At 37.6% G+C, this 26,689-nt stretch overlaps 1 protein-coding gene across 4 annotated transcripts in view; it reads left to right on the forward strand.

The window, feature by feature from the left end:
- The window catches only part of LOC110840276 (nephrin), a 545,495-nt gene that overhangs the window by 338,681 nt on the left and 180,125 nt on the right, over positions 1–26,689 (forward strand). For all 4 annotated transcript variants that reach the window (XM_087357910.1, XM_087357908.1, XM_087357909.1 and 1 more), the window contains one exon: positions 4,790–4,993. In XM_087357910.1, the coding sequence (XP_087214036.1) occupies positions 4,790–4,993 (204 nt within the window). The remainder of the gene's footprint in view (positions 1–4,789; positions 4,994–26,689) is intronic.

Here is a 26,689-nt window from a genome sequence, read left to right on the forward strand (position 1 = left end):
TTGTCTTACGTAATTTTGGAAGGACGTTGGTGCGACATCATTGTCCTTAATGTTCATGCCCCAACTGAAGACAAAAGCGATGATATCAAGGATAGCTTTTATGAAGAATTGGAATCAGTATTTGATACATTTGGCAAGTATCACATGAAAATTCTGCTAGGAGATTTCAATGCAAAAAATGGGAGGGAGGATGTCTTCAAACCCACAATAGGCAGCGAGAGTCTCCATGCACTTAGTAATGATAATGGCGTCAGAGCAGTGACCTTTGCTACGTCAAAAGATTTAATTGTAAAAAGTACAAAATTTCCACACCGTGATGTTCATAAATACACTTGGACTTCCCCAGATGGCAGAACACACAATCAAATAGATCATGTTTTAGTAGATAAGAGAAGGCAGACAAATGTAATTGATGTGAGATCATTCAGAGGAGCAGATTGCGACACTGATCATTATCTGGTGGTAGCAAAAGTGAGGGAGCGGCTTTCAGTAAGTAGACGAACTAAACAAAATTTTGACACAGAAAGATTTGATTTGAAAAAATTAAGTGAGGGAGAGGCAAAGGAACAATATCAAGTTGAAATTTCGAATAGGTTTCAAATTTTAGAGACAAATGAGGATAATGAAAGTGTGGACATCAACAGGGAGTGGGAAAATGTCAGAAACTGCATCAAAATTTCAGCAAAAGAGAAACTAGGATACTACAGGAGAAAGCAAAATAAACCGTGGTTTGATGAAGAATGTTCAAAATTAATAGATCGAAGGAAGCAAACAAAATTTCAATGGTTGCAGAACCCAAACAAAACAAATGCGGATAATCTATGTAACGTGAGACGTGAGGCTAATAGAACCTTTAGGACTAAGAAAAGGGAATACCTGAAGGGCAAAATTGCTGAACTTGAGACAAATAATAAGGAAAAAAACATCAGAGACCTGTACAGAGGCATTAATAACTTTAAGAAAGGATATCAACCCCAGACCAATTTGGTAAAGGATGATAGTGGCAATTTGCTTGCAGATCCAATAAAAATTGTGAATAGGTGGAAAAATTTCTTTAGCGAGCTCTTAAATGTTCATAATACTGGTGATATTAGACAGATTAAAATGCATACAGCTGAACTGTTGGTGCCAGAACCTAGCTTAGATGAAGTGGAACTAGCCATTGGGAAGTTGAAAAGTTATAAATCTCCAGGAATTGATCAGATTCCGGCCGAATTAATTAAAGCAGGTGGCAAAGGGTTGCATATGAGGATCCATAAGCTTATTCAGTTAATTTGGGATAAGGAAGAGATGCCACATCAATGGAAGGAATCCATAATTATTCCTATTTATAAGAAGGGGGACAAGACTGAGTGTGGTAATTACCGAGGAATATCGCTGCTATCAACCTCATACAAAATTCTATCCAACATTCTTTTGGCAAGATTAACCCCATATGCGAATGAAACTATTGGGGATCATCAGTGTGGGTTCAGACGAAACAGATCAACGATTGATCAGATCTTTTGCATTCGTCAGATACTAGAGAAAAAATGGGAGTTCGGTGGGACTGTACATCAGTTATTTATAGATTTCAAAAAAGCCTATGACTCTGTGAAGAGAGAAGTGCTATATAATATTCTTATTGAATTTGGTATACCAAAGAAGCTAGTGGGTCTAATAAAAATGTGCTTAAATGAAACCTGCAGCAAAATTCGAGTAGGTAAATATGTATCTGAGACATTCCTCATCAAGAACGGTCTAAAACAAGGAGATGCTTTGTCTCCCTTGCTCTTTAACTTTGCGCTAGAATACGCCATCAGGAAGGTCCAAGGTAGGCAGGAGGGTTTGCAATTGAATGGGACACATCAGCTATTGGCATATGCTGATGATGTTAATTTATTGGGGGACGATATAAATACAATAAAGAGGAACGCAGAAGTTTTACTAGAGGCTGGTAGACAAGTGGGGCTGGAAGTAAATTCAGAAAAAACTAAGTACATGTTAGTATCTCGTCATCAGAAGACAGGCGGGCAAAATTATCTTAGGGTGGCTAATAAATCCTTTGAAAGGGTTACAAAGTTCAAATATTTGGGAACAACAATAACAAATCAAAATGATACTTGTGAGGAAGTTAGGAGGAGACTAAATTCCGGAAATGCTTGCTACTTCTCAGTCCAAAATATTTTGTCTTCCCGTCTGATTTCTAAGAACCTGAAAATTAAAGTATACAAAACAATAATATTGCCTGTTGTTTTGTATGGGTGCGAAACATGGTCTCTCACTCAGAGGGAGGAACACAGATTGCAGGTGTTTGAGAATCGGGTGTTGAGGAGGATATTTGGGCCTAAGAGGGAAGACGATGGGGCGTGGAGAAAACTGCACAATGACGAGCTTAAAAATCTGTACTGCTCCCCCAGTATTGTGAGGGTGATTAAGTCGAGAAGAGTGAGATGGGCGGGACATGTAGCGCGCATGGATGGGACAAGAGGTGTGCACCGGGTACTGGTTGGGAAACCTGAAGGGAAGAGACCGCTGGGGAGACCTAGACGTAGATGGGAGGATAATCTCAGGCGGGATCTATGGGAGATAGGAGTTGAAGGAAACTGGATTTTGTTGGCCCAGGACAGGGTCCGGTGGAGGGCTTTGGTTAATTCGGTGATGAACCTTCGGGTTCGGTAAGCCATCTAGTTAGTTAGTTAGTTCAGTGTATCGAATATCGCGCATAGTTACCATAATTTTAAAGGTATATTTATTCTGAATAAATTGTGTATTCTCACTCACTAATACAAATTGTTCTAATGTTCTATTTGTAGACTAACAACAGCTTTGTGAACTAATGTAACCATGTCGTATTGTGTAATGACCTCAGAAGTTATGTTGAAGTCTAATGAGCATTTCAGTCCCATCTACCACAAGCTAATTCAATATGTGTGCATGACTTTCTGTTCCTAGTGGAATGTATTAAATGTTATATCAGCTCTTCTTGTGTAGGTAGACAGTAATGAGTTATTTGTGTATTTATATTCTTAAATGTTTGGTATTCTGCAAGTTTCCATCTGTTTGTGAGGCAACTCCTGCCATTTTCGTATATTCACTCATCTCATTAACTTTTCTTAAGCTTCTTGTATTTGAGTCTGTTTGAAGCCTCGGACCCAAAATGTCATTTCATCCAGCCAGCGAACAGAAAGGCACTTTCATGTCATACTCTTGGTATAGGGATCACCTACCTTACATAAGCATTTAAAAAAAGCCCAAAATCTACACATTCACCCTGAAGATGGTAACTGCAATATTTGCCGAACCTTTTGATACCTATCGTCATTCGACTCGGCCAATCCCCGATTCCCCGATAACTAAAGTTACACGTTATATGTTTTAGTTATGGGCGTTTGTAAACGTATTTTTAGTGTGTGGAGGGAAATATTAAGTGATAACATTAGTTATGGAAGTAATAACTGAAAAGGGTAAGTGTTCCTGCACATCAGCGGGACTTCATTAAATTATTTCGTGGTTTACAAACCACTCCCCTCCCCCCCTCAGGCAGCCTACTGCTGGTACTTTACACGTATTTGTCCACAACGCTCCACCGTGTTCAACCGTTAGCCGTCCAAGCGCCTTGGGGGACCAGACCTACCTACCTCCTAACATACCCGACAAAAACAGTTGCTAAACGGTTACAGGCGGTAACACTGCACTTGTTCCATGAGGAACGTTGAATATTTCTTCGTCGTAGCTCAATACTGCCTGTCAGTGCGGAAATTGCCTTCAGTATTTGAATAAGAGATATTTTCCTTTGAAAACATTGCCCGTGTGTAGCTGAGTAAGACAGATGATGTGACTGCCTTCTGTTGGGCCATCAGTCAAGTCCACCATTCCAAGCAGGAGTTGCATCTCCCACTGCAGTCGATTCCTCCACCGCTGGGAACATCATTCTGTAAACCTGCACATCCGTCCTTTATGTCTTTGACCACTTGAGAGTGGTCCACTACAGTAAGAGAGCCCCTCTGCTGGTCCACGAATTCTCATACAGTAAACAATTTATTTTTACAGCATCTAAGTCTGTGGCGTTTTACTACGCGTCCGTTAGCTGGGAAGAGTTAGAAATCTACGAAGCGGATACCCAGATTTATAGAGGAATATTTACCAAAATGACACCAAAGTCTCTCACCCCTGACTGGGAGTGGGGTTTGGGATGTCTCCTTTGCATGTAGTTGAAAATTTCGCCACCAAAACTCACCCTATAACTTGATAAATACAGTACTCTACGAATTTCATTTCAAAGCTAGTTATATCCAAGCTCACAGAAATTGAAGCCAAAAGTACATTCTGCAAATTATCACAGTATTAAACAAGCTTTGAAACTATGTTTCGTACTAAAATTCGTGATATCATTATGCGTTCTTTGCAGTGTACATTTATTTATGATAAAGTAGCAGTGCAGTGGATTTCCGAAATTTGTTTATGGTATCACTGAATGTGATGTGTGATAAATAAAGTGTATGTAATAGAACATTTGTAATGTTTCAGTATAAGTAGGCACTGCAGTGTGTACGGTAGGGACCAGATTACTTGCTGGCTGAGCTCGCTAGTGCTGTGGATAGTTGCACTCGGCACGGCCTGGTCAGTGCACGGAACGGCCGGTTAGGACGGATAGGAAAAGCATGGAGGTGCGCGCGCAGTGCTTATCACCTTGCTCCTCACCTCCGCGCCAAGAACTCGCTAGTAATCTGATCCTTACTGTAGGAGGTTAGCGGGGTTCTTATAGAAACTCCGGGTGTAGATTAATGTATTGCCTTGTGGTCTGTAGGTCGTCCGACGCCGCGTGTCACGTGGTGGCGAGACGGCATTGAGATCGACAACTCAGACGAGTCCTTGTCCGAACGCCGCGTTAGAAACGTTCTGCGCTTGGAGAAGCTGGAGAGACGCCATCTCAACACTGTGTTTACGTGCAAAGCGTCCAACAATGACGTTGTCAGCCCACTTACCTCCAACGTTACTCTTGACATGTACCGTGAGTAGAAAATATTATTTCTTGGTGGAAATTAAACCCATCTGATTTCTTTCTAAACATATTTAGGCAAACATTTGCCTTGGGACTTGCTCAGGAATTCTATGTGTAAATAAGTTATAATTTATGTGACGTTTATGTTGTACAGCCAAAATATTTCACTGAGTTTAATGATGATGCTTGACTAGGAGAACTTAGTTTGCTCATACCTACATATGAAAAGTTCGAGTATAAAGCGACTATGTAGCGCGCTTATATTAGTGTATTTAAAAACATGGGTTCTTAGTTTGTCGCTGATGTAAATTTGTTCACAGCGAATCAACACAGTTAGTGCCACTCAGAAATGTTGTAATGCAAAAGTAAGTTTTTGCATGAATTTTACGTCAGCAAATCTGATCTGCGCTTTAAAAAACAAGATTTTACTACATGCAGTAAGACATCTCTTGTTGGCACTCCGTTAATATTGTCACCCATAAACAATTTTATAACGATGGACAAAAGATTTACGTTCAAAAAGTGTGTCTCGTTCGTGCATATGGGGAAGAATCAATCAGAATCCAACATTTTAATAACTTGTAAAATGTCCGATGTAGTTTTCAGAATTTATTTTTCTGTAATACTGTTGTTTACTCTTTTTACATCGAGAAGCTGCTAAAACTGAATTATGTCTCCATTCTTGGTATTCACTTTTTCCCTTTTCCATAAGAATTATTTGCTTTGATACCTTATTTTAGATTTAGAACTTAACAATAACGTATATTGTTCCACGGCACTTATGTTGGCCAGCTGGCGGTCTACGAAATTTTGTTGTTTCTCGTGATTTTATCGTACGTAACTTAGTTTCAGATACAGCAGTGTGCTGTTACATTAACGCGTACATGACCTTTTATTTTCTGAAAGAAATGGGTCTAGTATTTTTCCATCATTTCACGCAAAACAGCGCTAAAGCTCTTTTCGTTGGTTGGGAAGATGTCAAGATTTGGATCCCAGATTTCAGCGTAGTTCTGCCACCAATAATAGATGTATATATCTGGAGTAAGGAAACTTACTTTGTAATCCTTGATTTCTACACCCACTCGGTATTCCATGTTTTTTCCTTACAACTGGAATTATTTTGTAGGCTTACAAAATATCACAGGAATTTATGTGGCATGTTACACGCTTGAGCGAAGATGTCAGTTGTATACAGACTCTTCGTTTAAGATCACAAAATTCCCTCTCTCCTTCTTTATGATCAGTGTAAAAGCTCAGAACGTCTGTGAATTTGTAACATCTGAAAATACAAATCGGAATGTCTTCTTTTATATGCGTTTGTAAAGCGACTTCTTGAACTGCGTAGTAGGGTTTGAAAAAGTCAGCTGTTTCTGAATATTCTCGGGGCCTTAGAAAACTACTCCGATGAAAACTTGCATGTTTCTAAAGTGTCATACATATTCCACACAAGTTTCTTACTTATTTCTGAATTTCTCGTGGGAATTCGCATGATGATATAAGCAGTCTACATTTACTTCTGGTGAATTCGAACCCTCGGATACCTACTTGTTTTTTTAACAATCGATATTCTTATATATCCGTTTTGCTCACGATTTATAAGTGGAGCTAAAATATCATTGCACTCGCTTTGCCCTATTTGTTTAAAATAGTGAATATGTCTTGCAACTGTTTCTTGTCCTTTCAAGGTCATTAATTTTCTCCACTCCACGATCGTAAGAGGGTTTCCCCTCTTCAACGTATATAGACTGAATATAAAGAAAAGATTTCAGATCTTATATAATGCTCGTTTCAGTACTCCTACCCGTACTAAGGTAAATTAACGAACGAAAGAATTATGAAAGATTCTGCCCTTGAAGGGACGATAGGTTTAGTCCATATATGATATGATATGATAAAAAGCCAGGAAAGGAATTGGATTTAGCACAGAACTTCTGATTTAGGCAAAATATAAAAGAATATTTATTTACATCAATGAATAACATAACAAACTTCACCCCCCACAACGACTATAATCTTAGGTAATTGAAAATTTTCCTATAACAAAGTGAACTTTAACATGCCAATGAAGGCACATGTCTTCTGGACTGTAGCATCGTATTGTCTGATAGAATTTCACCGACGTTTCAGAGGTACAGGGCGATTATCCTTGATGTTGGATACGTTGTTAATCTACCAGACTACTCGACACCATAACCCAAAATACCGCCATATTCGTAATCATCGCCGTTAAAACCCCAATTCATAACGATTTTTACGATAAAAGTGATTTTGAAACGTTTGAAATAAACACACTTCAGCGACGTACGTATACACACATCGTGTTTATGACGTCCTTATTCGACCCTGAAGCACGGGGGCTTTGGGGCAAAACTCTCCACCTGCGATGCCATCATAATCGTTACAGCAAGCTCTGCATTCATGACTGGCTGTGTATTGCTTTGCGCCTGTCGTAATTTACAGTGGCAGGTTAAACCTACGCGAAGTATATGGTACGTACCTCGGTCTTTGCTGTGGGTGAAGTTGAATAGCGATGGTGTATTGGAATATGACAAAGTACGGTACACAAAGTTTATTAATTTGACAATGTAAAGTGAACACGATACTTACGTAAAGTGCAAATTCAGTAGGCGTTTCTGAGGTGCAAGAAGGCATGGAAAAACCTAAAATATTTTCATATATACTTGTCATGCCTGATATGTAATTTAAAATCTTTTGGGACATAACATTTAAAAATGATAACAGTTATAATAACACAAATAAATTCGCGAAAAAGTTAAATGTCTGGTAATAGACCTGTACGTCGAATTTTGGAGAATATTGGGGCGCTGTACACAAAACTTGTCAGCATTAAAATGACATAAGAAAGGTCTAAATGTCTGATGAAATTAATAGTTGCGATTTCACGTTCTCACGGCGACGATTATAAAGATGGTTGTCTTCTGGGTTGTAACACCGTGTTTCGTAGACGTTTGTCGACGTTTTAGGTGTTCTTGCAATCGTCCTGATGATAGAGGCAGCAAGCACCTCTGAACTACCAGAGTACACGTCCCAAAAATATTAGGAAACAGCCATTTTCATACTTGATACCCTTAAAAGTCACAATATGTATTTGAAGATAATTATTGTATAAAAACGACAGCATGAATTTTATGGATATTGCCACTTTATATTTTTGGTCATAATAGTAGTGACATATTTAGAAAATCATTTTGAGTTCGTAATGTTTGTCTTACATTACTTTGTATTATTTTCAGCACAAAAAGAATTTGTGTAGATTGCCTTTCTACTGATTCAAGAATTTAAACTGTTTTCAGTGACTGGATGTAACAATTTTCATGCGCTATATGTTTGTACTTTTACTGTTATAAACAATTTCTTACTATCATCACTGCCCACGAAGCCTTATTAATTTGAAAAGCAAATATCACAATTCCGTCATACTAAATATGAAGCTATGGCCCTGTACTAGGAAAAAGGATTAAAGAGAACGAATGTTGCGCATTCTTTTGTTTCGTGTTGTATCTCCCCGTGTAGACATAAACTTGGCGATTAACCGGTTTCTTACCAAATGTCTGGGGCAAAGGCTTTCAACCCGCGGTTCACTAATGTGTTTTGAAGCACACTTTTGTAATATTTTATGAAACTCATTATATTAGAAACGTTACTTAATAACTGTCAACAATTCATGTTAATGTCGTCATTATTTTGCAGTAATTGTCTGCGCGAAGAATTTTTCAGCGCAATGAATAATGTAAAATGAATAAAGTAGATTATTCTGATGAACATTTCGAGAGATTCATGCGAATCAAAACAACAGAATGAAACCGAAAATTTATAGTTCACTCAAATAAAACGCAATGCCAGATTTCTCACTGATGATTGATTTATTAAAGAAATTTATCGGACAGGAATAATTTCTGAATATGTTTGCGCTTATTCGTAACATTCTTTAATATATTCAAGGCATTTCAGTAACGTATCCGTATTTGAAACCCTGTGGCCTGGTAGTTGATAACAAAGGCACAATGTGGCGCTTTGTCTGGAAAAAGTTAGGGACCCTAGATTTATAGCAGAGATTCTCAACGAGTAGGCTGCCGATGTGTTTTATGTATATGTTGTCAGTATTATATCTCTCTAGAAAAAAATGGCTGCCGTTTCTGTGAAGTATTAAATTTTAAGTGAGTAATGAGTATAGTAAAGTATCAGAAATATCTTAGAATAATTATTTAGTATATCACTGTTTTGCAATAACAGGTGAGTGGTATTTGCAGTATCTGAAATTGGTATGAAATTTTAATAGGTCGTCGTTATTTACAGCTCGGTGGATCGGGAGTCGATAAATGGCGGACGTATTAGCTATTTACAAGGTTAAGAACATTTAATCTAGAGGCTTAATTGTTTCGGAGTTAATTATTTATAAACGTATTTCTTACGACGAAATTTTTGGAAGCAGAAACGTAGTCGAAGGACAATTTGCAGCGTAATGTTGCGAACAGACCCATTTGAGATTAATGTTGTCGTCTGAAATGTTCGTAAACCTGAAAGGGTTTATGTTGCTGATTCCTTCCCTGTAAAGTTGCACCAATACTTCACTTGTCACAGATTCGTACACGAGAGTAATCGACGGTCGCGTGAGGTCAGTAACCAGTCGTGATCTCATGTTTGACCGTGGTATAATAGGGTCGGCTGCAGTATGCGCTGAATGTTTACAACAGACGAAGAACTTCTGGTGTTATGAGGTTCTCAATGTTTTTCTCTCGTTCCATAAACAGTTCTTCATAAAACTGATATTGAGGCTAGTCCTTTCATAAATTTCAATTTCAGGTAGAAGTAAAATGGAAATCTGTATAATATGTCATTTTACCTGGCGAACATTTATTATCTCAGGCTGAACAAAACCACGTTCTTCGGTAGAATACTATAAACTTCAAACATTAATTACATTACCTGTACTAATCAGATGTAACTAGAAACTTAAATTTAACTTTATTCGTATATTCATTTTATCATCCATCACGCTGCAGCGAAGGAATTTTCTGATTCATTGATGGAAAACTTAGGGTATCAAGTAAAAGTTCGTAAGTATTTTGGTGTGAGTTTCATTGTGGTGAGATATATAAGTTATTACAATTTCGAATTACAACTAAACTCACGCCTGAAGTAAGAAAATCATGCTGAATGTTACGTGTATGTTGAACAGGGTTAAATGACACGTTCTTTACATAATAAATCTGATACATAGATACAAAACTTGCAAGTCTCGGATGTTTTGTACCAAAAAGGAGAGTTTGATATTGAAATTATAGACAATATGCCTACTTGTTACGTAATAGAAAATTTGTAAATTTTTAGTGTGTAAAAATGTACTTCTCCGAAATACAATATTAAAATCATTTATTAGTTCTTTGTAACTAAATACAAGTATCGAGTTTTGAAATAACATAAGAATATATTAATTCTTCCTTCTTCTTTGTGTACAGTTAATAATTGTAAAAGTGTAATCTGACTATTGAGGCCCTAAGTAACTGGTATAGGGCTACACGAGTTCATGATCCACAAGACCACAATTCAAATTTTTACCGAAATAAATCTCAAAATTCCATTCCTGAATGCTCATTTAGCCGAAATGGTGGATCCCGCAGTCAACAGAAAGTAGGAGATGAATCATCTCGTGCATGTATCTGATCAGCGCATGCGTTGTGGAGCAGGCAGTGACGTCAGCTGTTGGCAGACCGCTTTCCGTCTCCACAGTAATGAAGAGTAGGAGGTTGGGTGACATCCAGGCTAATGAGCTGGACCACATTCATTTGTAAAGTGGCTTGGTCAGCCACCTCTTGACTTGTGTTCGTGAGGCCGGTGAACCCATTAAACTGCAGAGTCTGGCGTCGTACATCTGTCACCACTTCCCAATGTAAAAGACGCAGAAAGTTTCTTTCGGCATTCGAGGCGGCGTGTGTTGAGATATGGGCAAGTTAACTCTACTTTTGGCGACAAAAACATTCACAGTAGCAAGACGCATGTCTGTCCGAGCTTCAGGGCGTTACAGGTTACTTCAGAGAGAGCTGTAACAACTAAAATTAGTGGATGTAGCTAAATACACGAAATTATTACTTTTCGGAGTTGTAATTTTCGCTTGCAGTTTTTCAACCAAGTAACAACAGTAATAAAATCTAAAACTTCTTGACGATGGTGAAGAGTCAATTGAATAAAAATTTTCTTGGATATTATCCATCGTCTACTAAATATAAAACGTAAAAACGACGTTTCGGAGATGGGACTCTATCTCCGTCTTCAGGTTCCTACACAGTTGGGCCCACTAGATAGAGCTAATCCCTATCTCCGGACAAAGAAATCCAAGTTGGGCATCGAATTTCGAGCTGATATTCATGTGTATTTATTCCCACCTTTTGTGAGTTTTTTTTTTAGGCTTTATCGTGTTTATGAATTTTGATTTATACATACTATTCTATTACGTCCCATGGATGGATGGTGTGGTAATGCCTTTTTATTCTGGGACTTTCACTTTTTTACTTTGTCCGGAGATAGGGATTAGCTCTATCTAGTGGGCCCAACTGTGTAGGAACCTGAAGACGGAGATAGAGTTCCATCTCCGAAACGTCGTTTTTACGTTTTATATTTACTAGACGATGGATAATATCCAAGAAAATTTTTATTCAACAACAGTAATGCTTCCCGCGGTGTATCATTATATATTTATCCTGTTCTAACACCAACTTGTGTTAGGCAAGGCCGTGGTCTAGGCAACACGGAGTTTTCCTCCGGGGGCTTCCCCGGTTTCTCCGTGGCATCCCAACAATTACTCCATTCACAAACAGAAGAAGGCAATGGCAAACCACTTCTGGATCATCTGCCAAGATCGTATATGAACAGGTCCCAGTCCGAGAAAAGGATGGAAGGATCCTGTTCATATGGACCTGTCGTCAGACAGAACACTAAAAAAAAATCCCATTGGGAGACCACCTAAAATTGAAAATGTTAATGATTTTCCTCAGTCCCTTATGTTTGACATCATAACTCCCGCATTGTCAATCGTCTTATTGCATTAGCTAGTACAGTGTTATAATGCTGGACGCAAAATATCTGCGAACGCAGTGAGAGGGTTGGGAGGATGTTATCGGCGAAGGGACAGCAAGGCGCCTTATGCGTTATCTACCCCCGCCCCCCGGGACTGGCTGACTACCACCAGCGTCAGTACAATATTCGTATCGACAACGAAATTCAGCGATATCTTGCGATAAGTACGACGTAGTCAGTCAACGTAATAAATAGACCGTCTATTCTATTTCCATTCGTCTTGCGTTTCTCAAAAACATTTTCTTCTATTCGAAAAATAATCTTGTAGGTGATAACAGTTTTATTCTGCATTTTTTTAAACTGGTTAACATTTCTAACAGGTAGAGTGTATTCTGGCGTGTAAAATGTCAGGCGAGGTTTCGTTTTATTTTTTAATTTCAGACTATTCTTTTATAACAAAGGAAACTAATATGCGTATGTACTAGACTCTATATTTACACCGCCATCACTACCCCATTCACACCCCTTCATTAAAGCTTCCACAAATCATAGAATTAGACTAAGGTAGATAACACTCACGTAGACTGAAAGACCATTAATATAGTTGCTTTAGTTTTGCGTTATAATTGTTTCAGTGGTCTTGACCAAATGCTTAAAGGTGTCATTGTGGTCAATGGCACACCTTATTCATTAGCTCTTTAAAGCCGACGTAAGTCTAAATTATGTTTAAGACTTCAGTTCCTACCGCAAAGAAAACAGAACTCTTCACTGTTACAAAGACCAGTTGTTTGATGTTGTTTGAGAAAGTAATACCTGTTTTGACTGAGAATCATACAAAATAAAGAGTAATTGATTATTGAAGCAGGAGGGCTTTGAAGGGTTAAATATATTTCGGCTGACATAGTGTGAGTATATAGCTGTAAATCTTGTAGGCGTTCTAGGGGAGAAGTTGTATAGGTCCTGCTCATTCTTAGCCTCGACAGTAGATGGGAGTGAGTGGTGAGCGTCACGCTCCGGCCGCATTTTACCCCCGGGAAAAGACCCCGGTACCCATTGGACAGGAGACTGGGTGGGCCTCACAATTGGTTTGGATGCGGAGGCTAGAAGAAAGATCTATTGCCGCTACCGGGGATTTAACCCCCGTCGTCCAGTTCGTAGTCAGTCACTATACTGACTGCTTGTGTTACGTTCTAGTTCTTTTAAAAAACAGCTTACGCCATGTCCCTTTTCACATTGCGACCGCAGTTTCTGAATGTTTTGCACGCAGAACAAACATACGCAAAACATGCTTTCTGTGAAGCTGGAAGCATGAAATTTCTGGCAAAGAAATAAAGGATTTTTTTCATAGTGCTATTATTTTGTTGAAAATAATTTTCACTAGAAAAGTACAAATCGTGTTAGAGGAGTTGTATTTTAGTCTGCATTTGTCTTGTGGGCGCAAAACTCAAAAGAACTCCAGAAACATTTTTCAAAGTAAATCCGGTTGTGGAACAAACTCATTAGGTTTATTAGATTTCAGTTTCTCACTATGTTGAAGATGTCGATGATGGTCTTTTGGGTTGCAGCATCGGTAGGAATTCACACCAAAGCATTCTGCTCGTATAAAGACGCAAAATACGTCTGTCTCCATTTGTTCGCCCCTGTTTTAATGTAAATGTTAAAATAATGCAAGTCGTTATATTTCGTCGCCAAAATCAACAGTGATAAAGTTGTCTCTGAACTCTATCTAAAGATAACACAGCTAAGATTTAACACAAATAATATAATAATAAATATTTTTAATGGCACCACGTTTCTGATACTATTGAGCACATCACTAGTGGATGCAGACTTTTGACTGAAAAATATTGTACACAGAAATACAATAAGGTAGCAGGGTTTGTGCATCAAGAGACAGCTAAGAGCTACATAACTATTAAGCCGGGTTTGGACCAAGGCAACTGGAAACAGCAGCTCACATTCAACAATACCTATTTTTCAGTGGGAAACCAGTTGCTACTTCAGAGCTTGCGCGTGAAGGAAAACGTTTGTCAGCGACATTTCTGACACGCAGACGAGACTGTCGATTTGTTTGGCACAGGAGAATCAAGAGGTGTATCCCAGAAAAATTCTGGCAAGTTCAGGAAGAACGAGATGCCATGTAGTGTTCGACAATGAAGAATAGCTAGTCTTATAAAAGAGATATTTTTGAAGATGGCTGTCTTCTGTGTTCTTACGCCGTGCAGTCTGGTAGAAATTTACCATCGTTTCAGATGTCCTTGCTGCCTCCATCGTTAGAATAGCCCTGATGATGGAGGCAGCAACCCAGAAGACACCCATATATGGACTCACCTCAAATACTACCTAGTCATTCTTCAACATCGACTGTTTGGAGACAACTGATGGACTGACGCGAGCAGTTTACACTGTGACCTTCATGGGCTTTTCGTATAGTCACAGTAATATTGTGTGTTTATTAATTAATAAATATTTTAATGTTACTTTCCGTCCTCACTGTATTTGAGCTAACTCATGAAACGTCGTCTGGGACTATATAAAATGTACCACAGATGGTAGACAACTTTTAGCATAACTGTATCGTATAACCTACAATTTCATTAATCAGACTTCATTCAGGATTATTAATAAAATCATAAATTTCATTGCAGTATTGATACATAATCGAGCAATGAAGTTTAAAAATTGACGTTCTTCTGATGACTCTTAGTTTTTGACTACGGTGTCAATCTTCCTGTATTGGCTACTGAAGGTGTACCATGCGAAATTTGTTGAAATGGTTCTTCAGACACGCAAAGACCAGTGAAGTCTCCAAAAGATCAAACCTGTCCCTTTAATATTGGATCATGACCGGCTGCCAGCCGTCATTCAATGGATCCAAGTTACAACGGACTAAATTTCAAACCCCATTAGTTACTGAGGAAATATTAATAAATATGCAAATCATACGAAATTTATACAGACTGCACTGTAACTTTTGAAAGTTGAGAAGGTAATTTACATTCATCTTGTTTTTACTCTTTTCTTTAGACGCTTTAAGGCACGTTAAAGGTTTTTTGTGTGTTTCTCAAGCTCAGCCCTCCTCAGCCACTTCGTCTTACCGTAAGGTTTTGTTGACCTGTTGCGTAACTCCGAGGACTTTATCTCGGACTTTTTCCATTATCTGTTGGGGAGTTTCTTAGAAATATACATGTGCCCCTGGGGAGATACTTTCTACTTCCAGAGGGGTCTAAGCGGAAAGAGAAAGAAATATTATATAAATAAAATTAGTACAGTTAAAGCGGTTCTAGTTCAACAGTGGGGCTATTTCAGTTATTTCGTTTTTGCGTTGTGCCCAACCGTTCTGTTGGTGTCCAAATATTTTCATTCATTTTACACGGTACTTTGTAATACGCGCAGATGTTAAATATAACAAAATTGTGTAATAAATATACATTTGTACTAAGATAATTAGAAAATATAATTTTGTGTCCGGTATAGGCTTTGGGTTGCCCAAACCGTGGTAATAATAAGGAAATCAATTCCATGTTAGTCTTCTCGGTTGTAACACGGTGTAGACTTGTAGGAAGATACCAACATTTCTGAGAAACATACTGTCTTCATCTTCAGATCTTACATATTATGCTTGTAACCAGAACAGACCGGGAGTTTTATCAATAAAGTTGGCGACAGTAAAAATCTTTGTGTTAATTCCGCGGCATAAAGTATAACAGATTCCTACTGAGTGTTGCTCGAACTTCAAATTTCGTATTTATTATTCATTAATCAACCTATTCGTTGCTTTATAATCTGATGCTCTAACACGTTGTTAAATAAGGCACAAGTAACTGAATCTTTACAATATTTTCGCATGGGAGATTAAGTATCCAACGGTAAGCGTCTGCTTTGAGGAACTAAAGTAGTTCTCCGTTGGAAGTTATTTATTTTCTATTTTATTACGTGTATGTGTACAACCATGTTTTATATTACATGAGACAATTTTGTAAAATAACTGTATCCGATATCTCGTTCATGGGATAATTAAATCTTCATACACAACTTGAAGTAGAATGCCCCTATGAAGAATTCATTTTAAAGTTTTCCAATTTCCATATTATAAAAAGAAACTTTACATCAAATGAATTTGTCCATCTCAAGATATTTGGAACGTTACGAAGTGTAAGTCATTACGTACTGCAATTTAAACAACAAACTTTCTCTTCGCGAAAGTTCATGCGAAAAGTTTTTAGAACAACGTGGTAGTACCTGTGTGGGTATTAAGAGTCCAAAGAGGAGGGACTGTTCCCATCCACATGAAAACAGGGACTTTCCATTGCGTCGGACTGTCTTTACGCGGTGTAATATAAAATACCCCAGTTATGTTTCTCTCGATGAAACATACTCGTGAACTTAAAAGCGAGTGAAGCCATCGGCATTTTAAGTCGATGGAATGCATAGCGTGTAGATCCACATGTACATTACGAAATGTGAAAGTAGGAATTGAAAAGCATCATTAAATGTAACGTCTTATTCAAATCTAACTGTAATTTGGTAATAAAAATTAAATATATTTTTCTGATGAACAATATTTTTTTTTCTTTTCAACGGTTGAGAATGTGTAGTGACGGAGCTCGTTAAGAAATTTCCCACTCTTTATGTAACCGGATCAGTAATTCCGTCGATGGTTGTCTTCTGGGTTGTAGCGCCGTGTAGTCTACTAGAAGTTTACAGACGTTTCACATGTCCTTGCTGCCTCCTTCATATAAACCAGAAGACAGCCATCTTCGTACTCAAAGTCGTAAGAACCTCAGATCCTACTCAGAAATACCATGTTGTCAAGAACATGCCCCTTGTCCATATATTTAACTACATGAATTCAAAACATACCCTCATATTCTGCTTTTTGGTTTTGATATTAATATTCCATCTTTGCCTAGGATTTGCAATTGATCTTCTTGTTGTTGAAATTTCTGTGTTTACTTTGTACGTTATGTTACTGTGTGTCTTACGTATATCATTCTGTTATTTGTACATTAGAGTGTATGGTATTGTTTTATATTTATTTATTCTAAAAGGATCTGTTGGTTTACATATGCATATTCGCATTACGCTTCACAGACAAATTTGTGTAGATGATAGATTTAAATAATATTAATTCTGAATAAACAAATCATGAATTTCATCAGAGACGTTGAATGCGTAATAGCAGTAGAAACATTTATTTTCTTAATTGCTAATGTTTCGTTCAAATATAATGATTACAACTTGGTTAGAATCTAAGTTACACAGATTTTGCAAATTACACTTCACAGCTCTAGCCTCTCAAGATTCTTCCAGTTTACTCAAACATATATTTGGCAATCAGAAACTTAAAGACGGGAGTGTAACCACTTCTGAAACGTCTATTATAAAATATAATTCAGGCAGTTTGCAGTATCTAACAATATAATCGTAATTTAGCTTCCTAAACGTATAAACGTTTTTAAAGTAAAGCTCGCGAAATGGATAGTTACCACCAAAACTACGAGCCTAATGCCGAAAAAATCGTACAACGATGTTGCACAAAATTGAAAACAGAATAATTAAACATTGTTTATATTAAATATACCTCAGGCTATGGATAATGGTCTATAATAATTACAAACGAAGACTCGAATTATCGTGTAGGGCAGACTCTATATTAGATCTAAATAACCTCAGGAAATGGGCTATGTTAAAGAATCAACATGGCACGTCTCGAAACGTCAGTATATTAAGTACGCTTCTGGCAGTCAACAGTGTCGAACATAATTGCAATTAAACCCCCGAAACGCCATAGCTGTGGTTGGTTCATTCATTCTAGCTTCTGCGCTGTTACAAATTTTACTTCATTAAATTGTTTTTCGTATTCCCTGTGTAAAAGTCAGGTAATTATACGTAGCAGAGAAGCATTTCATGTTTCCGCATGGTAGATTTATAAAAGTTCCACTCTGTACAGTAATGCAAAGAATGTCCTTTTTTTCTTTGTGTTCGAAATGAGGTAGTACATGTCGCAGTGCTGCCAGCATAACTGGTGATGTAATCAAGCAGATTGGTGCTCTCAGACATGGGCGACTGATCTGCCAAAGCTTTGTAACGAAACAAATGCCGACCTGTAATGGCCTAGTGAAGGCCTTATGTTGACAAACCGCGCAGATCAAATGCAACTGATAATTGCATCTGACTGGCGTTCTGTTGAAGGGCATAAAATTATATTATACTATACCACAATCTAACACAATTTAATAGCATTATCATGAACAAGCTCAACTACGATTCAAGGAGTATTTGTTATTCTGAAGTAATATTGCAGTGGACACGAATATTGAATTCCGTGATGATTTATAATTGCTCTGCTGTAACTAGCACGTCTCTGAATTCAGTTAACGTATATGCAGCCCTGGTTATCTCAGGTTTTTCAATAACACGTTACAAAACCTAACATTTAGATAGGTTGTATTGATAGATGATCTAAACTGGTTATTCGTTTTTTGTATTTCTTTATCGTTTTACATTTATATCAGTGTTTTTCTATGTGGATTATTTGCTTTTATTTATATTTCTTCATTTATTTTTCTTTGTGTATAATATTGTTTCTATTTTGGGTTTGCCTGTATCTGGCTGTTATATTTAATACTGTACATGTATAAGTTTAGTTAATCTGTTTGTGTACTATTTTTCATTATTATTTTATTATTATTATATGTATTGTCAGTGTTTGCCTGTTATTGGCTTCTTGCTGTTGGCAAACGTTAAATAAATTAATTGAATTTAATTTTCCTTTTGATATGCCAGATTCATAATCGTGTTACCCGTCGTTGTTTTCAGAACACTGATTAATTCTTTGATTATATTATAACGCAGTTTCTATTTCATGGGAGTAGCCATCTTAGGCAAATCCTGAAGTGTTGTTTGTGGTGTAAAGGTGTTGTGGCGAGATGGCGTGATGTCGTCACTTTCGCTTTGTGATGTCATCAATTTTCATGCCACAGCATTTGCTTCTAAAATTTGCTTACGTTATCAGTTTCTGTCGATATCAAAATATTTTCATCTCATACATTGGATTTGTCAGTCATTTCAATAGTAACATTCAGACACAATACTCTTTATATTTTTAAATTTTTTCGGTTACATATATGCCACGAAATTTAGCGCGCTGTTGCAGGTCATGGTGAAATCACCCACTGCCGAAAGAACTGAACCGCTGTCTAGCTGTCTCAACCTTTACGTGATTGGTTGAATCTACTCTTGGGAAGCTTCAGTGCCCGTTGAAGTTATATGTTCATTTTTAAACGTTTTGGACAGTGCATTCGATTATCTGTTTTGCTTAAGAACAATATACGAGTACAGTAGTTACATTGCGGTGCCTGTAGAGCGAGCTGGAGGAATCATCTCGTTCACTCTATTGATATTTTGATGAGTTGTGTAAATTAATGTTATTTATGATTATTACACATATGATTTAAAAGTGGGCGTGAGAGTTGAAATAAATATATTAAGAGGATTTATTTAACATTCACTATAAATTCCGAAAACATATAAAATGTGGGTGGGTAAGGTCAGGGTAGATAAGTCATTTCCGTAGCCCGAATGTAAAAATAAATTCTTTAGAACTTATATGTACATATATTAATTACGATGATATTGCTTCTCAGACTGTGTTTGAAAATGAGAGTTTTGGTTATACCGAAATTAGGTTGGACACTCTATTATCTCGAAAGCGCTTCATAGCCTGTACTCGACATTCGAAGCTTAATTTGTGTCAATCGATATTTTAATACGTATGTATTTTTCGAACACCGTTTGTGGCATGGTTATCCGATTGTGTTTTTATCAAACTGATCATCGGGGTTTTGCAGGTTAAAAAGGGACTTTTGTAAATTTTTCTCCGATTTTTGAAAGATAATTTTTATTATCAACGAAGAGTAAAGACCTTAGGAAATGCGTCTCATTTAACTTAATGCCCGGCTGAGTTCAACAGAATATTTCGTTCTTAATTGTCTACCTTTAGATGCGTCTCCCAGAAATCTCATCCAACCAATAAAATTAATCTCTTTCGATTTTGCGTAATTGAACGGATTATAATAAGTTGTATGCATGTTGTAGTGTTATAAATTAAACTGTGTTTGGGAAAAATCCCGTCAGTAAATGTAATCACGTTATACAAAATTAGTACATGTCTACGTACATTTGTCTATTTACTGTGACGTATTATGTTACGTTCATATTTGTAGTGTTACTGTTTTAGAGGTTTGATATTTATAAAACACAAAGCTGTGCGAATGTACAGTTCACTGTCACGTTTAGCAATCATTATCTTACAAATATCGAGCCATTAAATAAATGGTTGTCAATTCTGTTGTTCGTGATGAATCTTGAAATATTTTGTTCTTGGATTTCAGATGTTTCTCTGTATTGAAGGTAAGAACATTAATTCGGAGAAGCAAAACGAGTGTAAAGCTTCTAATAGAACATTAATTGTTATTGCACATATGTAATTATTTTCTATTCGTAATTGTACAAGAGCATATTGCCAGTTACATTTACAACTTTTCTACGGAGACAAAATGCATTTCAATTTATTGTTCAGAGATACAAAACATCTTTAGTGTTAGAAAATCAAAATTCATTGCACCAAGATACATTTATTTGTCGATGCTACAGACTTACAAGCCTACTTACTGAACATTGTGTTACGAAAGGTGTCAGAACTTTTCTAGATACTTAACGCTGCAAACTGCAATACACTTGAATAGCAAGTGATAAATTTTTACAGGAATACAAATACAGTTCTGTTAGTTTTATGAAATGCTAGAGTGCCATTGGTAAGATTGGGCGAAATATCTAGAATATTTTGATTATCTCGACAGAACTGTTGCGCTATTCGGGCTGAGATTTTCGTGTTTTCCTTATCATGAACCACTGATGATCACAGTAATTTTAAATAAGATTAGATTACACCGGCTCCTTTTCAGACACTTAACATTATCGCTACTTATGATAATTTTCCTGTCTCATTTGCCGCTATCTGAATTTTGCTGTTAAAACGGCGTTTTTAAATAATCCAAAATCAATCAATCATTTTTAAAGTGGATGATGGACAAGTTTGAACCTCTTTTCGAGATATTTCTCTGAAACTTCATTTAAAACGCTATAGTTAGACGGTTTGCGTACTTGTAAAGCCGTTTTGAGAACAAGTCCAGCTGCTGAGGCCGCACTTCTGGGGGGGTGGGGGGGGGGGGTTAGGGTTGAGACGGCTGTGTGTTGGCAAACTGGTTGGTGAGGCATCCATCCCATTGCAGGCCTTATAAACGGAAAGTTGTGGTTAGGTGCAGCGCTTTCACAACTTAATTGTATTCTGCAGCTAATTCGGATCAGATGCTTTCAAGCCTGGTTCCAGGATAAACACTAACGCCGGAAGTGGTGTTAATAGCAGTTTTTTAAACAGTTCTTTCATGTGTTACTTCAGTCTCGGTGCTTTAAGTATTTTATCAGAAACTCTGAAAGAGTTCATTTAGAAAACTGAGGCATAAGTTGGAGGGAAATGTTGAAATAGATCTAAGGGTGTGAGTTTGTGGACTGGATTCAGCTCGCTTAGAATAAGTTCCAGTGGTGGGCTTTTAAGGAAACGATTATGAACCAAGGCTTCCGTGAAAGACCGGGAATTTATACATCTCTTAAGCTAATATCAGTTATCAAGACATAGTAAGTTCGATGAAGTAACTTAAGCCTGGTTTCCGAATGGTGAACAGGCCTTGTGATGCCATTCTCGTTGTCATCATGTTCTTAGGTCTCACGTAGGGTTTCTTAAAAGCCCCAGCAAAATATCTTGAACCTAAAAGAAATATGTTGTTATTAACCTGTTAGTAAGGAGAAACATGTATTAATAGTTGACAAATTTTTACGAAATTTATTAAGAACATCATGCCTTACTGGTCGCACCAATTTAGCACTTTCTTAATATTCTACCATCAGTAATACCAGCATTTATGTCCTGTGAACTTCTTTTAACACTTAACACTATTATTACGCTGTTATTATTATTATTAGTGTTCTGTCTGACGACAGGTCCGTTTACTCGGCAGATGATTCAGAAGTGGTTTGCCATTGCCTTCTTCTGTATGTACATGATGATGAATGTGAAGTAATTGTTGGGATGCCACGGAGAAACCGGGGAAGCCCCCGGAGGAAACCTCCGTGATACCTGGACCACGGCCTTGCCCAACACAAGTTATAAATTTGGGCACCACCGGGAATCAAACCCGGGACCCCAGGATTACAGTGCCAGCGTTCTAACCGCTAGACCACCGTGGCGGTTTTACAGACTTATATATTTACTATAGATACTTGAAACTTATTATTGTCTATGTAGATTTGTTTTGTTTCATAGCGACATGTTACAAACGGAGCTAAAGTGAGGAGATTTGAGGTTATAATTGGGAACTGAACATAAAGGCAGTGTATGCTAGTGGAACTTTGGCACAGAAATACATCCCTGCCGCTAAATCCATTTGTAAGAGCCCTTACTTTAGAAGCTGCTTAGCTAGTTATGAAATTACCTGCTGTTGTGGAACTATAATGTTCATAGCCATGTTCACACAAGTTCTCCAATGGTCACCACTCTGAATCAGGTGAATCAAAATCGTACACTCGGAACCTATTTGTTTAAGATACACGTATTTTAATAAATTATAAAAAGCCTAGGTCTCTGGGCTTTCCGACCAAAATCTTGTGTGCATCGGATAATTGTGTGGTGTTATTATCAACTTATTCATTTAGTAGGCGTGTGGGTCTGATGGAAAGGACGTAGACTTATTATAAATTATTTACATAATAACATTTTCCTTGAATATTACTTCTGAGAAATTGATCTGAGGTCGAAAAGAACGATAATAACATAATGTCAGGTGCATAGTTTAATTTAGAGTAAACTTAATAAAAGTTAATGAAATAACACCTTCTTTGTCTCCGAAACCTCTACTAGGTCCTGCTACTTCTGCAAGCCTTTTATTGTCATTTCCGTTCTTTGCCTTGGATCCTACAACCAATGAAATTTGGCTCCCTGCCTGGATCTAACAATTTTGATCATTCGTCATCAAAACATGGCGTGTTCTGCTTTGACTAGCAAAGACCAAAGGCCTCTTTGACTGAAGTGTTGTTACTCTCTCTAATATTTCACCAAGCCATGTCGAAGTCCACATTATCATCTCTTTTCTGAGACAGCCTTATGGTTCACTTTCTCTCTCTGAGTTTTCATTTGGCTTCCCATGGCCTGCTCTGTTCTGCTATCCAAACACAAATCCATTATGTCGTGGTTTTAGTATAATGCTGAATCCGTATTGTGCCAGTCGGGTCATTAATTGCTATGTTTGTTTGCCAGTAGGTCTGTCGCAATTAAACGGACAAAAACAATTCGTAAAAGTGATTACCAATTAAAAGTTACAAAATGGAGTGTCTCACTTGTACCTACTATGTAATATTGCGTGACAGATTTGTAATGATTAACGAGTAATATATAGTTGTATCAATTTTATGTACACCCTGATGCATAAAAAGTCCACGCCCCCTCAAATAAACATTGGTAAACATGAATTTTGAAGTAGGAATATTCTCAATATTTGAGACAGATTCTCAAAATTACCTTTTAAAAGCCAACGCACAATTCTTTTAGGTATTCACTGCTGTTTGTTACCACGTAAATACTACTAAATTCGGAGTCAAACACAAGATACAGAGTGGTGCAAAATAAACGTACCAGCTTTAATGCTCTGATCATTCATATCAACATTTCAAGCCATTAGAGTGTGTTACGTGTGTTTGCCCTAGAACGTTTAGGATATTCATTTCAGACCTTTTCTGCAGCTTTGAGAGTCATCTTTCAAAATTGATCCTGTCTTACGAATTTTCTTGAAGAGGTTTAACGTTGTGCGCTTTTCCGGGCCAACACTGACGCCAAAGTTTACCTGGAGCGCTCTTTAGAACATTCTGGACTTTCAGATGGTCGAAATATGATGAAAATCCACTGTACGGAACTGTACAAAATCGAATAAGAACAAGTGGCTCCATAACTACAATGTGTCAGCAAAATTATAATAATTCGTCGTGTATAAAATCGAGTTTAAACTTGCTAGCACCGTTCTGTTGTCCTAATAGTTTGTGGGAGCGAGGAAACGCTCTGTTGTTATTACTATTATTATTGCTGCAATGCGGTGAGACTGAGTGTCTGTGGAACGGTGCGGCCAACGGGCCATTTGTCCATCTCCCAGTTGCTATGTGGATGAATGTGGAGTATCGGTTGAATGAAATTGACAAGACAAAACTGAATGTTCTGGAGAAAAATCTGTCCCAGTATCAATTAAGTAAAGAATTACAGCTTGTAGTACAAAAGTTGGCGTTGACGTGTAATCGCACCGATTCGCCCCGAGCTGTATACATCTTAACCGATTACATTCTGAGAACACTAACTAGCTCTCATCTTACTAAAATTGACTTGTATATCGCGTCTTTAATCAGCGCAAACGATTAATTCAATTCAGTTCATTTATTTAAGTCTTTGAAGCCAATAACAGGCAAACACTGATAATACATATAATATTAATGAAATAATAATTAAAAATATTACACAAACAAATTAACTAAACATATACATGTACAATATTAAATATAACAGCCAAATACAGGCAAACCAAAAATATAAACAATATTATACACAAAGAAAAATAAATGAAGGAATACAAATAAAAACAAATAATACACCTAGGGAAACACTAGGTGGATTATTATATGTATATTTATATATTGTTAAAAATGTGTTTTTCAGAATACGTCAGAATAGATTTTAATTGGGATATTGGCTGCAAATTTGAGATAAACTGGAAATTTGTTTCGAAACTAATTTAATCGTGAACGTAAATAGAACATTCACAAGTATTTAGGTTTAAATGTTTTGTACAAAATTCTGCTGGTGAGAGTAGTATATGGCGGGGCAGGAAACCTGGCAAGGAAATTGAGAAATATGTTCCTAGGGATCATCGCTGCTATGTTTAGGGATTTGAACTGCGTCTAGGATAATCTGGATTGTACAGACTCTGAAACGAAGTAAAGTAAACTTGCGATAGATTTCTGTGGCAAGGGTAGAGTTATTACAGATACTTTCAAGGAACGTTAATCCCATTACAGATTTTAGTAGGGAGCAGATGCAGTACCGCCTATCAGACAAACCTAGACTTTCAAGGCTGTTAAAGATAGCAGAAAGGAGATGCATGAGTAAAATCAGATTTTTTTCCCTAAACCCTGTTATCGTTCATAAAAAGAACGTCGTATCTTCATATAATTAGAATTTTTCTTTATGTTTTTATTAGTTCTTTATATTAAATGTTTGAATCACAACTAATAATCAGGTGTCGTGTTTGAATCTCGATCAGACGCCAGCATTTCTGATAGAGATTTTTCGTGGCTACCCTCAGACTCTTGAGGCAAATTCTGCCTCTCTCTGAATCACTGTCAGTCATATACAATGACATGATGATTCATTCGCATGTGTTGACGTCTCAGTTTCTAACACCGTTGTTAAATAATAGCAAAATAAACAAATTACCCCCATTCTCTTCATGTGGGTACATATTATTTTTTTTAATTTTCCGCTTTTATAGATGTATTTTATTCTGTTTTTCTTTAACTTTTAGTTTAATTGTAATATAGGCAACTTTCGGTTTACGAACGTTCGATTTACGAACATTCGCTATAACGAACGTCACAATTCATTCAAAATTTCTTACGAGGTGCGATCGGAAAGTTTCAAGACTGCGCCTATAAAAACCCGTACACTTATCTCAGGTATTAAATTCATCCATCACCCTCGAAGTAGTTCCCCTGGGAGTGAACACAATTATCCCAGCGCCGCTGCCAAGCCTGGAAGCATCCCTGGAAATCTTTCTTTGTCAGCCTGTCAAGCACCATCTGCGATTCTGCCTGAATCTCTTCTATCGTCTCAAATATCCTACCCTTTAGCTGAATTTTTATCTTTGGGAACAGGAAGAAGTCACACGGAGCTAAATCCGGCAAATGAGGAGGGTGCGGGATGACGGCCATGGTGTTTGAGGCCAAAAACTGGCGAACTTTGAGGGCGGTGTGCGCTAGCGCGTTGTCATGATGCGTCGCATGTGGAGTTCTTTCTTTAGAATCAGCTGACAGGTCCCATAGCCTATCCCAACAATGTCGCACAAGTCGTTGATGGTACGACGTCGATCTTCGTGAATGGCCTGCCGAATCTTCGTAACATTTTCGGGCGTTGTGCTCGAAGATGGTCGTCCAGAACGCTCGTCATCATCGACAGAGGTTCGGCCATTTTTAAAACGTGAATGCCACACAAAAGTTTGTGCACGACCCATTGCGGACTCCCCAAATGCTTGCTTTAGCATTTCATAGGTTTCCGTAGCCGTTTTGGCGAGTCTTTGGCAAAATTTGATGCACACTCTTTGTTCATGAAAATCCGCAATCGCAGGAGGGTCGGTGTAATGCACTACCAAAACGCCCGTAACTAAGAAACAAATGCTAATTCGATGATGCCGGCTGGCATACTGATTCACTATGAATGTAGGTCGCACCCCCTAGCGGCAGAAGCTCGTACTACAACCGGTTCGCCCGATATTGACACAGTCTTGAAACTTTCCGATC

This window comes from Zootermopsis nevadensis, unplaced genomic scaffold (genome assembly GCF_977971745.1).
Source record: "Zootermopsis nevadensis isolate Lab colony 2312 unplaced genomic scaffold, Znev_1.0 Znev_ptg000029l, whole genome shotgun sequence".
Lineage (NCBI taxonomy): Eukaryota > Metazoa > Arthropoda > Insecta > Blattodea > Termopsidae > Zootermopsis > Zootermopsis nevadensis.